The following is a 15567-nucleotide window of genomic DNA, read 5'->3' as shown; positions in this document are numbered from 1 at the left end:
TTTCTTTGTGCTGTTTAAACACCGTACCAACTACCCCAAGTGTCTGCCTTACTTTGGATGCATTTGTAAATTTGAAACTTCGTGTGTTTTATTATTCACCTTGTCTGAAAATAATTTTGCAAGCTGAAGAAAAAAATGTAGAAATGGACTTGTATACATCGAATTGAACTACATAGACTAGCATCGTTGCTTGTTGTTTCGAGCAGCAGCTGCTGTTTCGGAGTTTCCTCTCAACGCTGGGCCAATATTGGCCCGCATTTATATGCCGGGGTTTGGGGGTTTAACCCCCCCCCCCCCCCAAAAAAAAAGTAACTTTGGTTAGGGCATTTGGAAGAGGGAGATGATAATGAAATCCTCCTCACCCATGTAAAGTCCCCATAGAACTCCTCCACAAATATTTTTGGGCTAGGCCACTGCTTTGAGCCCAACGCAGTTTACGAACTGGCTTCGTAGGTGACAATATGACGACGTCAGCCCAAGTTGCAGCGACTTGTGCCAACCAAATACCGATCTCCGGCAGATTTTAGGCAATTTTCACTTGGACTTTTTGTCTAGCTGGACACAAGGCTATTGAAAGATGAAACATTTCCTTGAGTTTGAAGAACACAGAAGACGACGAGGACGATACAAGACTCAAATACGAACTAAAAAAAAAATGTTATAGAGTACATCAGTTTTCTTGCACTATATTAATTTGTTCATACATGATCATGGTTTTCAATATAGTAGTGTTGTATTGCAGCGAAATTGTAAAAGCTCCTCGTGACATATTGCACCCGGACTGTTTCCACACGCGTGTCAACTTGTATTCTTCGAAATCTGAAGTATTCCTCATATATATTCTTGATACCTTTAACTTTTTACTGCAGAACCGGTTCCGAAGCGTTGCGTGCCTGTACATTAGAAAAAAAGAAAGAGAAAAAAAAGGCGAAAAACAAAAAAAAGAGCTAGTAAAGTGTACAGTTTGGTGGAAGATGCCAGAAAACTGTAATTGCGGGAAGACATTACATAAGAAATAATTGTTGTACATGTATATTTTTCCTTTTATTAAATCGGTTGGACGTTCGGCGTCGTGGTGTATATCTCTCTCTTTCTTTGTGCTGTTTAAACACCGTACCAACTACCCCAAGTGTCTGCCTTACTTTGGATGCATTTGTAAATTTGAAACTTCGTGTGTTTTATTATTCATCTCCGGCTAACCTGACACGATATACTTTCAGTGAATAGCAGCACGACGCTCTTAAGTTGACCACCTGGCCATGTTTTCTACCAAATTCTCCAAATTTCTGGATTTTGCAGAGGATTTGACAAACCCGGATTTGAAATGGGATTTGATTTGGCATGAAAAAAGCAAATAAGCAAGAAAGATGCTTCACTTTGTTTTCCATAATATTAAACGGGCTAGTACTACGGGATGCATACATTACTATGGTTCGCCCTACTTTGGATTGTGCATGTACAGTATGGGATCCGTAGGAAATGCTTTTAATTCAGGAGAGGGTTCAGATTATTGCGGCCAGATGAGTTGCATGGATGTTAGTATAAGCGAGATAAAGTCAAGATTAGGTTGGGATAGTTTGTCGACAAGGAGACAACAGTTACGTTTGCAATTTTCAGATAATATTATTCATGATAAAATTAGTATATGACAAAGGAACCTCCATCGTACATATCGAGATTGATCATTGCAGGAAAATTCAGCCCAACGGATGTATAGAGCTTATTTTTTCGGGGCCTGAGTACCTGTTGTCTTAGAAATGTGTGCTTTTTAATTTTTCTTTTTGTATGCTGTACTTATTGCTTACTTTTATTTGTATGTATTCACGCCACAGTAATGTCGTAAGACGTTGTTGCGTAAGAGCAGAAATAAATAAATACAAAGAAAAAAACTATAATTCTGGATACATAATGACTTCATTGCTTCTCGAAAATAAAGACTTGACTTGAATCCGATTTGTTCCATCAAATCCATATCACGGTGCCTCATGATGACCCGTGATAAACATAGTGGTGATACAAATGCTGACAAATTACAAAGTGCTAATCATGCTTCAGATACACTTTCAACGTTTCGAATATGAGCGGGCTTCTATAGCCATGACGACGCCATGACGGCTTCAACTGGTTTCAACGACTTCAACCTTCAACACACAAACCCAACACACTACAAAGCAGGCAAAAAGTTCCCAGTATTTCAACAACGCGAAAAAGATCGTCCGTGCAACATTCGTGTGAAAAAACAGGCCTATTAATAAACAGTACAACAAAAATAGATGAAATTGAAATAATGGCTTCATTTTTCCCGCGGAGGCAACTAGAATGCAAGGCGTCCCACGCAACAGCCAATGAAAAGTAGGAGCTACATTTTTGCGCGGAAGCACCTGGAAGAGTGAGTGACGCGGCAATGATACCCCTCAGGATCTAGCGTCTTGTGCATCAGACAAGCATCTCGACGATCTTGACTGATCCCCACGTCCCGAAACGACGAAACACGAAACTTCGCGCCAAATCCCGACCAAACAAAGTCACGTGATGTGACGTTCCCTATTGATTACAAATGTTGTACATATAAACGTTAACATAAATATTATTTAATATCTCCTATGTTTCCATAATACACGCAGCGTTTGTGAGAAGGTTAATTTTTTTAAAAAATCGCATAATGACACCAGGGAGCATCACTATCCATCCATCCATGATAGTTTCGCTTTCGTAACTTGAGCGGAAGGAGAAGTCGCGTACGCCCTTGGCCTACTAATAATCAGGAAGCGTTATTTTTTTACCCTTTCCGTAAGCACATTTTAGTAGCATTCCCAGGGTCGATGTAGCATTTCTGTGGTTGTCAGTTTTGCGTTCGCAAGTGACTTTGCGCACTGTGCGTAAAACAACACGACAACGCCGCCGATTTCAGCTACTATCGGACTTGTGCGGTTCCGGTCAGGAGATCGTAGTGGTCACGTGACGAATTGTTTGGAACATCCGTTCGTGTTGGTACCTCAATATTGATGCTATTTGCTGCATTTGTGAAAGTAATTCAGGTGTGCACCGTCAATGTAATCGTTTAAAGGTACGTGAAATCAACGTCTTCCTTTTGAACGCCATTCTTTGACTTTTCTTGAGGCTGACGTAGAGAGTTCACCTAGTACGAAGTCACGGTCAGTTGCACATAAATGTCTTTGGAACCGAAGACTTCTCGCGGTTCCTTTCGATAATTGGCTTTGCTTGCCTTGCCGCTGCATAGATTTCTAACAACAAACAGTGCTTTTATGCGTGTATTCGTTGCGTTCTTCCACTACCGTCCCATTGAATGAATGACATACCAAAAAGCCGGCGAGCATGTTTGTTACGGCTGTCTCGATGGAGCCAAAAGATGTGTATTTGGAACTTCCTGTACAGTTTCGTTCGTCAGTTCAGCGCAATGTTTGGAGTAACAGTTCCATGTCAAACTGTAGCATAACTAAATTTTGTATATACTTTTGTTTTCTTCCTCGTAGTAGCTATGTACTTTAGTGCGAAATGATATCACTGCGATATGACGTCCGTCCTCCACGAGCTACTTGATGTTTAGACGTCTCACCCACGCTCATACTAGAGTCCTTCCTGATAACGGACTGCCCATCGCGCAAGAAATCACCTCATGCTGTAGCCTGATCAAGGCAGCACCGCTACGCGTGCATATTGAGTGACGTGCAATTCGTCCTCATTGCCAGCGAAGGAATCTGACGTCATCGCACTTGCACAACTTGGAAGAGCATTTTGAGGACTCTCTTCCCTTTTTATCTTGTTCCTGCTTTTGCCGAAGTCCATGAATCCTAGACAGAAATGTTAAGATTAGATTGACCAAGTACCACCCTGTTGACTTCAGTGTATCACTTGAAGTGTAGCCTTTCAACCAACAGCCCGGTAGACTTCCAGTCTCTGGTTCTCGCTGTTGTATCAGACACGTTGATCGAGGCAGTAGGGTAAAGTATCTGGGCTTTGCGTGGATCAAAAACTGGTGTTTCTTTCTTTTTTTGTATCCTGAAGGGGATTCTCCCAAAAGTATGATTTATTTCCTGCCATTAAAAATATTTGAATTTAGGCTGAATTTAGGAGTACTCCACTGGACACATGGGCTGTCGCTGAGTGCCGGATATTTGCCGATACTTATAGCCGATATTTGCAGATATAACCGAATTGTTGCGATGTAGTTACAGCTTTTTCGCTCTAAGGAACTGTTGTTTGTGTGGGCAGTCTGACCTGTTACTAGTATTTGACTCTAAATAGTAGTCGCAGCTTTTCTAGGTATGCAAATGTTGTACAGCAGGCGGCACACATTCACTGCAGGTGTGGATACAGGTTTGCAGCTGCCGCAAGAAAATTATTTTTCTGTCCTTATGAAGCACAGCTGAAACTGACAGTTAAGCAAATGTGCTGACCTGGAAGTTTTGACACGAGATAGAGCTGTCAGCATTTCGCAGTCGGTCATGTTTCGCTGGCTTCCCGTTTCAGGAAAACAACGAGGGCTTTCGGAAAAGATGTCGTGTGTCCAGAGGAAACGTGCGAGAGAAGAAAACCACTTCAGTCAGTGTGATGGGCCTTCTCCAAAGCGCATGGTAAGCAGACGTCGATAAAACGTGCATTCTGGTGGACGAGTAGCATTTATAGGGACACTAGGCAGACTACGTAGTGCCGTAAAGACTGTGCACTATGATCTGAGACCGAGGCTTGAAAAACCACGTTGTACATGTTTTCTTGTGTTGTGCTTTGGGTTGACCTGGTCTTATGTAAATGCTTAAACGTGCTTTGTTGTCTGCTTCTTGCTCTTATGCCCTACACGTCAACTCTGTCCTATCGTCGTCAGATCTGGTAGAAGAAGAAAAATGCAATTCTCTGTAAGTATTCCGGAGGCCGAGAGAGCGGTGCTAACTCCTAAGTAGCAGCTACACTTGCTTTGTCATGTCTCACTCCTGTCAGCAGCATTGAACTAGTTATTGAAGATGGTACTTCCTCATACTAACACCATTTGCACAGTCAGCGCACAAGTTGAACGCAACTATTTCTCAACTACTTTTTTTTCTCTTTAATATGAAGTTTGCATGTGTGCTAATATGAAACGTGCATGCTTGAGAACAGAACTTGTGTATGAGCCTCTAGTCTCACATGAGCCCTCCAGTAGACGAGTTCAGAAAATCCCAGAGTGCTTAGCGTCGCTTAGAACTGTGGGAGTTTACTAATACGAAAGAAACGGGTGACCTCCAAACTGTTCCGATTTGTCCCCTACCTATCACTATTGTTGTAAAATTTTTTAATTTTGCGGCCCATAAATTTTTGCAAATTGGACACAGGCAGCACATTCAAAATTTTGCGAAATTCCGGACATCCGCATTTGTGGCTCGATTGGTGTGCTTCGTGGTCAGCCCAAGATTCCATCTGTGAATCGATTTTTTCGACTTGATTTTGCGAATGCTGGATGCTTCGTGATGAGCCTGATGGCGTTCATGCTTGTGCTCTTTGCAAAGCAAAGAAATGAAGTTTGCAATTGCAGCATATGTGCCTAATTAAAATTTGCGAAGTTTGGGGCCCACAAGCACTAAGGAAACCCTTAGTGCATGTGGGCCCTAAACTTTGTGAATTTTAATTGAATTTAATTTCATTGCAGCATATCTTGTGGATGATTTCAGTCTATAAATGTGTACGGGATACAGGTAGACATAGTCAGTTATAACGTGCATATGTACTGGCCATCATCCAAGGCCATTGCAGAAATGCAGGAAAATACTGTATGATGCAACTCTCTCTAGACACCTCGTCGCATTGCTTTAACGTGGCCGTGACATATACTGGGTGCTGCAGTTTCTTCTGTGTTCCCTCGAATATCGTACCATCTGTGCATCAGTGTACTGGCTCTGTGCCAACCATATGCTTTCTGAGCTTAAATGACTTAATGACTCCTTTTATGAACCTGTACTTGGATTCCACATATGAATTATAGCTATTCGTACGTCATGCAACCTTCATATTTGCATGGCTCGCTAAACATTATATATTGATCTCGCTATTGCTGGAAGTGCTTTCAAGAAAAGTGCTGCTGTGAACCAAAAACGGGTTTGTGGAGCGAGCCTGGGAAGATTTTTTTTTGGCAACAAACAAAAAGCTTAGTGATCAGTCAGCAACAGGACACTTCGTCAAAATCCTTTCCAAAGTCTAGGAAGATTACAATGAACAAATAATAACAAAGATAAAGAAGGGGGATCACATTCTGGAAAGTGTGCAGTTAAAAATTGACAGGACTGTTACGACTCGTGTAACGTGAAATTCAGCGTCAGCTTTGCATTGTGCGGACATGCAAATGCCGCCGACGCGATCTCGGGGAAAGTCTCCAGGGTGTCTGCATTTTACATCAGTGGGAAGAGCTCTGTATTAAGTAAAGCAGGGACATTTTGCAGTCCCTTATGAAGCCTGCATCAGAAGGCTTGAGCTGAGGCGCTACCCGGCTTCTGAGAAGCCGTGAATCGGAGATTATGCTCCACTGGCTTCCCCTCTTAGTTCACACTTGGTCCTGCGCCACTTATTTTCACAATCCGTTTATGGGGATGTCCAGTGGAGCTGTTTGGTTACTGGTGCTTTGCTTGCCAAACAAGACTAGTTTGCTTGCACTACCACAGGCTTTAGCATGGTTCCAAAAGGACGCTCCTGCTTGGTTGTTATACTACAGTGCAGTGTACATAAGTCTTCTTTGCTCTATTCCTAGACTCTTACTCGTCCTGCTGCCTTCAGCGATGACCCGCAGGCAATTGCTGAAAGGGATAGATGTGATTACAGCAATAAAGTCACAATGGAAATGGCGAAAGCGGGACTTGGTATGTCACCTCGGTATTTTGTGCAGTGTTTCAGCCTGTACCATTTGCATGATGTACTGTAATAGCTGTTGGGCAGTGGTAGCATTGTGAGACTCCGCCCAGGGTAAAGTGACCGGGTGTCCCGATTTAGGTGGGACAGGTTCCACTTTTTCAGTTCCGCTGTCCCACCGGCCAGTCTGTGGGAAGGCATTTTTTCCTGCTTCGGCTGCAATGGAGAAGGAAGAGATATTCGGAGAAAGAGATAGCAGCACAAATTGCTTTCAACTTCCATGCGGCCCTCTTGTGGCTAGCATCTTTTCACAATCTAGCCAGTAGAGCTGCTTAAGGTGTCGGCTAATGAGCCGTTCCCGTAGCCAAAAACTGCTTCCAGATTTTGATGATAAATCATCGCAGTGCCGACTGCCATAGCGTAATGGAAGTGCATGTTTAGCAAAGGGTTCGAGAATTTCTCTTCATACCTGCAAGTGTGAAGAGAATACATTCTAGTCAAAGTATTTAATGTGTGCGCTAGGTACGTAGAATGCAAAAAAAGAAAAAAGAGGGAGAGAATGAAGGCACAGGGTGTAGGCGATATGCATACCGAGTTTCGTTTGCTGACTGACAGCACCCCTCCCCATTTCCAACCCAATGTCCAACATTGGGATTGGAGATTGTCACTTTACCTAAGGGGCCGACCCCTGAGCTCTAGTGCTCTGCAATTAAAGCAAAATTGTTGCGCCCGTATTGTGTGCTTCTGCTCGACCCAGTGCATAGAGGATGACTTGCTTCGAACCTGTAGAATGTTCCTTTTGTACATGAAGAGAAAAAAAAAAAACTGATGGACTGTTCGTGGATGTTTTATTGAGCGCACATCCATGTTTTATAACAATCCATGCAGTACTTTGTTGAGCTTTTAACTAGTGGCCAGCTTCGACAAATTAACTAAACTGTTTCAAGTACTTTACACACACGTGGACACTCCCACATTTATCCTGTTATATAACATTGCAGCAACCCGCCCGGTGAGGGTGTATGCCGACGGCATTTATGATTTGTTCCACCAGGGGCATGCACGTCAACTCATGCAGGCCAAGTCTGCCTTTCCCAACGTTTATCTCATTGTTGGTGGTATGTACCGGATCCTTGTAATACTTACACCTTCTTGTGGCTGTATATGGTATGTGCTTCATTTTCAGACCTAATTGAAGTAAAAAGCAGAATGGTGCAGACAAGCCTTGTCTGTGTTTGTCGTTTTTTTGTCCCCTAGTCTAGGGTTTTTAAGTTATGAAGCTGGTGCATGACTGCGATCTAAACCCGAGACAAGGAGTACAGACAAATTCTCGTTACTGGGTTTAGTTTGCAGTGTAATTGAAGTAATTGAATTACAATTACAGCTGCTTGCCCATAAAAGTAATTAAATTGTAGTTACAATTACAAAGTCATATTTGTAACTTAGTTACTTAGTACTCTGAAGGGTAACTGAGTTACACAGAGTTACTGATACCCGAGGTTCACTGCGCAGCTGTCAGCTTCTTCATTGGAACAGAGTTCATTGACCCAATTGGTCTAATCAGAGGCCGACAGTATTGCTAAATAAGTACAAAATATAATTTTGATGTATACCTTTATTTTTCTTGCTTGAGGACTGTAAATAAGGGAATATCTATGGAAAGGACCAATGAAATGAGCAGTAGAGTACAACGACTAGAGATCTATGCCTAACATACAGATAACGGATAAGCATAAGAACACACCTAAACTGTAGCTGCGAGAACATTATCTTGCGAATGCCTCCGAAGTGCCACCAAAAAACTGTGAAAAAGGTCCTGTTCGCACGCACCATGTGACAAACACGGAGCATGCCAAATTACGCGCAAGGTAATTCCGAATGAAACTCCCAAGTGCATTAAAAATTACTCGCAAAAGTGATTAAGTTACAGTTACAATTATGTAATATCAATACAGAAAACCCTCGTTATTATGACCATGGTCGTTCCCGAAAATTTTGGTCATAATGCGGAATTGTCATATTAACGGGGAGATATTTGCAGGGGTTTCACAGCATTGTTCCCCAAGAGTATGGTCGTAAAGCGCGTATGTCAGATTATCGGGGGTCATATTAACGAGGGTTCACTGTAGTAAATTGCAGGTCTGTTTATAGTAAATCTGTCACACAAGGACGATACAAACACGGACATTCTTCTTTTATAGTGAACAACGACGAGATGACGCACACGATGAAAGGAAAAACTGTGATGACGGACAAGGAACGTTACGAGGCCGTGCGCCACTGCAGATACGTGGACGAAGTTGTGAGGGACGCCCCCTGGGTGTTGGACGACGAGTTCTTAGAAAAGCACAAGGTGCAGTGCCGCGAGAGTGACGTTGCGGTACGACGGCGGCTGACGTATCCGCAACTCTTGCAGATCGATTTCGTGGCGCACGACGACATACCTTACACGATGGGCAACGATGACGACGTCTATAAGGGAATCAAAGAAAGGGGCATGTTTCTGACTACACAGAGGACAGAGGGCGTATCGACATCCGACCTCGTTGCACGAATTGTCAGGGATTACGACGTCTACGTCAGACGGAACCTCGCTCGGGGATACTCAGCCAGGGACATGAATGTGTCCTTTCTCAATGTAAGTCTCCTCATCTTTCTTCAACGTGGCTGGCTTGTTTTGCTTTTTGTGTGTGTGAAGCGTAATTTTTGGCCGATAACATGCACTGCAGATAACGCGTGTGAACCAAAAACGAGCGCCTTTGTGTAGCACACACAAGCTCAGCCGGTCTGTGCTTATATATGCTCAGAAAACGAGGAAGCATCATGTTGAGATGAATGATCGCTCGATAATAATTTGTGGCTTTACGTTGCAAGAAAACTGATCATGAGTAGACCCTGAAGTTTTCGGGTTTTATATTTTTCCAAATTCGGGGGGTAGAAATCTGGTCGGGATGTCGAAAATTCATGCAAATTCGGGCAGAAAAATTACCATCCAACTGAGTTCGAGGAGAAATCGGGCATTATTGTAGAATAAACGTTCACTGTACCGTTTATCCAGAGTGCCAGAAGTAAGGGGCAGTCGCATATTTTGTGAGAAACTAGTACATCGATGCCTTGAGGTGCCTAGCCTAGGTGCAGTTTTGCAGGTAGAAATCGGATTTAACCCTAGGTAGGTGAACCTCAATTCGGGGAAAAATCAGGTTTAATCCTAAAACATCAGGGTCTAATCATGAGTGACACCAATTTATCGTGTGTAGAAATTTCGGTGCGCTGCGCAATGTATACAGCATCCCTCAAGAAATACTGTGTGTTTGAGCAACTTGTACCCTGCCGTTCTGGCATCCTCCCCGCAGCAGATGGATAGGGTTCTGGGTTTTCGGATTAATCCGAAAAAACTCAGGTTTTTAGAGATCCCAGAAGCCGAACGTAAAGTGAACGAAACACTACAACGGAGCATGGAACACAGGTGGTACATATAGTGTCTCGTGACATTGCGTCAGTCGTCACATGCATACCGACAGCAAAGGCGCGTTGCAGGTCATTCCCGCAAGCAGGCCTCTCTGGCGAACTGCATCACTCGTGAACGCAAACGTGAAGACGACGCTAATGACATCTCACACCAGTTCTATCGCGCTTTTTAGTGTATCACTCATTCACGTAAAGCGCAAAATTCTTACGCGAATTTCAGATATTAACTGAGGCCTAAAAAATAGACTTTGGAAAGCCCCCATTCCTCAGAAAATAATAAACCCCGAAAAACATCCTCCAAATTTGCCCAACTCTGAAAACCCGGAACTCCCTCCATGAATCAAACTGATCCCGTGACAGAAAGTACCACGTGTAACGCAGGACCGCTCCGTATTGTGCAGGCCAAATTCCGCCATATATCGCGTGCCTTATAGTACGACGAAAATGATGCCACATGTTCTTCAGCTCTGACTTTTGTTTGTAATGCTTTCATTAGAATTTATGGCATTAGGCACAATAGTGTTTTTTTTTTTAGTTATCTCCACTGATAGTTTATTTTTTGGTGCTACAATTACCGTTTGTGTGATATGTAACTACTACAACTACCAATCCCTTACTACGTTCTTCAACGTAATTACAATTTGAAAAAGAATACCATTTCCTACAATTTATTTACTTTTTCATATTAAAAAAAATCAAGCATTGTTTTGCATTAAGTGTGGTCTCTCCTGTACCTTCTGCCCCGACTCAGATGCTGCTTTATTAATTCGAGCAAGTTCGGGCTCACAAAGTGTGCAGATACGTTGTATTGTAGGCACTCGAGCAAGCATGCGAGCCTATATTTATTATAGACAATGTCTATAGACATTGTTATATTATTGTCTACATATTGTCTATAGACGATATTATAGACCTCTTGTCTCTGTTCTGGTGTACGTACTTGGTAGAACTTAAGACCAGGCCTCCTCATGTAGAAGGCCTCCGAATTTCTATTGGCTTTCTAGGAGAAAAGGTTCTTGCTTCAGAACAAGATGGATGAACTCAAAGACAAAAGCCGCCAGTTGGTGGAAAACCTGGATGGCAAGCGGCACGAACTCATTCAGAGGTGGGAAGAAAAATCGAGAGAATTCATCTTTAACTTCCTGGAGCTCTTTGGTCGGGAGGGGAGACTGGTCAGTGCTGCTTCATTATTCTTTGTGCTGTACTGAGCATGCTTTTCTTTTATTATTACTTTGTTGTTGTTTACTGTGTTTTGAAGCTTTATTCTCTTTCTGCTGTTTTCAAAACAGTGGCAGCGCAAAAAAAAAATTTCACAACGTTAAAAGGCTTTCAATGAAAAGTTAATAGAATTTCAACGAGAATTTTCCCAAAAATTACCGCCAATGACGGCCTGTTGAAGTTATTGCATTTTTAAACGCATTGGGCAGAATACCCAAATGTGCAGCCGATTTTAATGACTGGATAACGCTTACAAAATTCTTCCAAAATGGCACGTTAGTAAGAAAAAAATTTGAGATGTTGTCTTCGAACCACCTTGTACCATGGAATTGTGCATTCTCACGTGGAATAATAGTTGCACAATACTTACAGTCGCATTTGTCACGGAAAATATTTTTGGTGCTTACCGTAGTCTCGAGACACTCCACTTGTTCAGCGCATTGTCTCCGAGGTATTTCTGGGAAATTCGCCGTACCCTCAAGATGTACGGAGAAACAGCAATCGCTCGCTCACCCGTGTGTGTGTTACTCGTGCATGTTTCTCGTGCGTATTTTATGAACGGAGACTGACCCCGTGAGAACAGTGCGGATGGCTGTTTGTACGATCCGAACCTATCCGGTTTTGGGAGGTCTCAATTAGTACGGACTCAGCAAGTGGATTCTCCCGTGCACAATGCCAGGAGGTGCACTTTGGGACAATAGATACCAGACGGTTGATTGTAGCCAGCAAAACAGCATTCGTAGAAAACAATAAAAGAGAAAGAAGACCGTTGGCTTAGCAAGAACTTTTCTGTACCCTCGTAGGAATCCGAATCCGAAAGTCTGGAGCCGCCCGTCGATGAATACATCGAATCGCTCACGTCTCAGTACATGGAAATCGCAAATTTGTTCCGGCCGCCCCCCAAGGCTCGCACACGCAAGGGGCCCTCTAGGGACAGCTCCCCTTTCAAGCACTGCGGCTGCGGGAGCACGTTGCCGTCCCACACGCCCGAGCGCCGTTTGAGCAGCGTGCCGGCGCTACCGGGCAAACCCGCCGCGGCTCAACTGGCCGGAACGCACGATGTACTGGAGGTGTCCGAGTCGCCCGACGCTTCGCCGTGCGTTTCGGCCACAAATCTCGCCAGGCACGACCTGCTGAGCAAGCGCGCTAGTGACCTGCTTGAGGCGAACTTGATGCGGCATTGCTCTCGGGATTCTTCATTGGCTGCTTTTCCCAGCCCTAAGCACGGTGCCAGAAGGCTCCCCGTAGCGTCCAACGGTGCTCTAGAGTCTGAGACATCACGAGATGGACATAGTGATAAGCAAGATGGTGCCAAAGCACCGCCAGCGATAAATGAAGGCATTGGAAAGCAAGGCGTAATCCATGCCATTGGAACTGCCGGGACGGCTCAAGAACAGGCTGTCGCTGGGACTTCGGTGAAACAAAAGCCAGATACAGCCAGTGATGCTTCACCGTTGAAATCTGCGGCAGATGATGTAATCAGTGTGGGGGAAGTGAAGCAGCCCCAACAAAGAGGGGATGTGAGCATGTTGCCAAGCCAAGAGTTCCTCGTGCATGATACAACACCGAAGGTTTCGCCCGAGGTACTCCAAGGTCCTCCTCCCCAGGTCGCTGCTGCAGCTGAGACGCAGGAAGGTTTGACAGGTGGCGCCGGTGGTAAAGAAGACGGTGCTACTCCAGGTGTCAACCAAACTATAGTTACCAGCAATAGTGATTCGTCGGAGTTACCACCGAGAGGGGGTGCCACCCCTGAGGGTGCAAAAAAAGAGGAATGAAAAGTGACTGTCGTAGAAAATGCAGATTAGCAGCGCTGCTCATGTTTTGTGCCAACGTGACGGAATCTCTGCTGGCAGGCCTACTGCCACTCTTGCGAAAGTGCAAGGGGGAAAATTGGAATAGTAGCTGCTGTTTCGTACATCAAAATGGCATACAACTATCATGCAAGGTAGAAATAGGAACAAAATTATTTCAGTAATAGTGAAGGACGATTTAAACATTCTGCAATAAACCAATGATAGGTTCTATACATCCTGGATTTATGTTTGGCAATGTCCGTGTATGGCTTCACCTCCGAGACTCTTCACTGTTATGTAAGGGCAGTGTAGAAAATACTACATGATGTGCTGCAGCATAAAGACCTTTCATAGAGCATGCTTCGCTAAGTGCAATTACAGGAGAAACAAATGGCTGCAAATTGAAGATTTTACGAATTGCAGCTCTGTTGGATACAGCAAGGGGGCGAGGGTGCACTGTTATGTAGTAGTTTGGATGAATGCCAATTATGCAACAGATGCTTGTGCAGAAGAGCATGTTTAGTAATGTAAATGCCACATGCATGAAGGCACTGAAAATGAAATTGTGCTTCCGAAGTTTAGCTCTATTTTTCAAACGAGCATGGGCCAGCTTCAAGTATTGTGCAAATCTCGGCATGGGGCAGGTGTTATACGCATAGCCTCTTAAGAAAGAGGTTCATTGTTTCCATAGAAGCTTGGAGACCGGTCTGAGTGGGCCAGTTTGTAATAAATAATAATGATCTTGGTAAGGTTGCCTTGTGCCTTGGTGCCAACAAGGACTATGCAGTTAAAATACAAACAGATGTGTTGTTGAGTCTGGCAGTCTGTTGTTATGTGTGTTTATGATAAGTCTAATGGTGTGGAAGCCTATCCCTAGTATGGCGTATCGAGTATCAACCACTCTCATCAAACACATCACCATCACCCACGTTGTGCCTTCCATTACCTTATCAGCGACCACCACTAGATCTAGGCTGGTGCATCTCTGATACGACTCAAAGTGCAGGCTAACTGGTGAGGCACGATGGAGAGTAACCCCGAGACAGAGGAACACGCAGACAATCACAACATCTCCTTTTGTTTGGACATAGCCGCATGGCTTTGTACATGTGATCAAGTCTCGCCTGAAATATCGAAAAGTGGGAGATACAGAGCGATCGAGTGATACAGTCACCGACCGATTTTTCGGACTTGAAAAAGCCACCGAATCGGTCCGAATTATTGGGCAGTTCGAAAGTTTAGTCACTGAAATAAGTCCACTTTATTTGAACAGGACTTGAACAGAAAAAGTAGCACCAGTTTTCTTTTGTTCGCCTATTTATACAGTGCTAGTAAAAGCTTAATTTTGAACACCCTGTATAACTTTAAAGGAGCACAGAAAGCGCTTCAGTCACCATTTTTTCAGTGACCATTTTTTCAAACCAAGCCGTTAACCTGACTGCTAAAACGCACCATGCGAAGTGATTCACTCGACAGATGCATACATATAGCAGAATTCGATTTTGAAAATCGTGGCTGCGCGCAACGGTGGCAATGCCCGCAACTAGCCGCCAGAGTCACTTTGACGTCATCGCGGTACAACCCGCTAACTGGTTTCCTTGTTTGCAGAAGCGTCGTCTGCTACACAGACAGAGAACTAGGAGTAGAAACGAAAAAGAAAATAGAAGTGCGAAAAGCGCCAGCCCCAATTGGAGCGCAGTCTCTCTTGTACCTGTGATGACATCACAATCCTCCTCCTCCTCCTCCTCCTCCTCCTCGTTTCTGCATGCAGAGCGAGTCGAGAGGGAAGGCGCGCGTTGATGTTCGGGGGCGTTTTATTCCAAGAAAAGTACTGCGTACAGAGAATTTTTTTGTGTTAGTTGTCACATCAAGTTGCGTCCTTTCGTAATTCGCCAGAAACGGAAAATCTTTCGGACGGCTTTCTGGGCTCCTTTAAGGTGTTGTGACCCCTATTCGACTCGCATTCATCCAAGTGCCTAGTCATGCAGTGTCTTCCTTGTGTACGTGCTTTTTGCAGAACCACCTGTGGAATGAAAGCAAAGACCGGTTGAAGAATGCACTTACTCCTGGCGGCAGCCCACCCAGAAGCGCGTCGCAGACGCCAGAGAGAGAGTGGAATGACTCTCCTCCAGCAAAGGCTGCGCGGTTAGACGACGATCCCATCTGCAGTGCCGACTTCTCCGAGGATGAGGAAGAGGAGAGGAAAGTTGCTCGCCTTCTCCGTGCTTGAGCAGTTGTGTAGCCCTGGTTGTGCACT

The 15567-nt window shown here is 44.2% G+C and overlaps 1 protein-coding gene across 3 annotated transcripts; it reads left to right on the top strand.

The window, feature by feature from the left end:
• The first annotated feature begins 2728 nt into the window (after window positions 1–2728).
• LOC135366774 (choline-phosphate cytidylyltransferase B-like) lies at window positions 2729–13543 on the top strand. Of its 3 annotated transcripts, none has more exons than XM_064599677.1 (8): window positions 2729–3067; window positions 4492–4595; window positions 6734–6842; window positions 7833–7949; window positions 9033–9184; window positions 9248–9469; window positions 11304–11471; window positions 12321–13543. In XM_064599677.1, the coding sequence occupies exons 2-8, from the start codon at window positions 4518–4520 to the stop codon at window positions 13290–13292; spliced, it is 1818 nt and encodes a 605-aa protein (XP_064455747.1). In that variant the 5' UTR covers window positions 2729–3067; window positions 4492–4517; the 3' UTR covers window positions 13293–13543. The 3 variants fall into 3 exon arrangements, with proteins under 3 accessions (XP_064455747.1, XP_064455748.1, XP_064455749.1); XM_064599678.1 differs by lacking the exon at window positions 2729–3067 and adding an exon at window positions 3538–3962; XM_064599679.1 differs by lacking the exon at window positions 2729–3067 and adding an exon at window positions 4844–4874.
• Window positions 13544–15567: the final 2024 nt, after the last annotated feature.

This window comes from Ornithodoros turicata, chromosome 8 (assembly GCF_037126465.1).
Source record: "Ornithodoros turicata isolate Travis chromosome 8, ASM3712646v1, whole genome shotgun sequence".
Classification (NCBI taxonomy): Eukaryota; Metazoa; Arthropoda; class Arachnida; order Ixodida; family Argasidae; genus Ornithodoros; species Ornithodoros turicata.
The sequence above is the reverse complement of the archived record's forward strand: the minus strand, read 5'-3'. Positions and strand labels throughout refer to the sequence as shown.

Excerpts from the sequence above, each read along its gene's own strand:
- LOC135366774 (XM_064599677.1), top strand. The coding sequence starts at position 4,518 with ATGTCGTGTGTCCAGAGGAAACGTGCGAGAGAAGAAAACCACTTCAGT. Across the intron at positions 4,596-6,733 it reads GGCCTTCTCCAAAGCGCATG|ACTCTTACTCGTCCTGCTGC; the intron begins GTAAGCAGACGT and ends CTCTATTCCTAG. Across the intron at positions 9,185-9,247 it reads AGTTCTTAGAAAAGCACAAG|ATCGATTTCGTGGCGCACGA; the intron begins GTGCAGTGCCGC and ends CAACTCTTGCAG.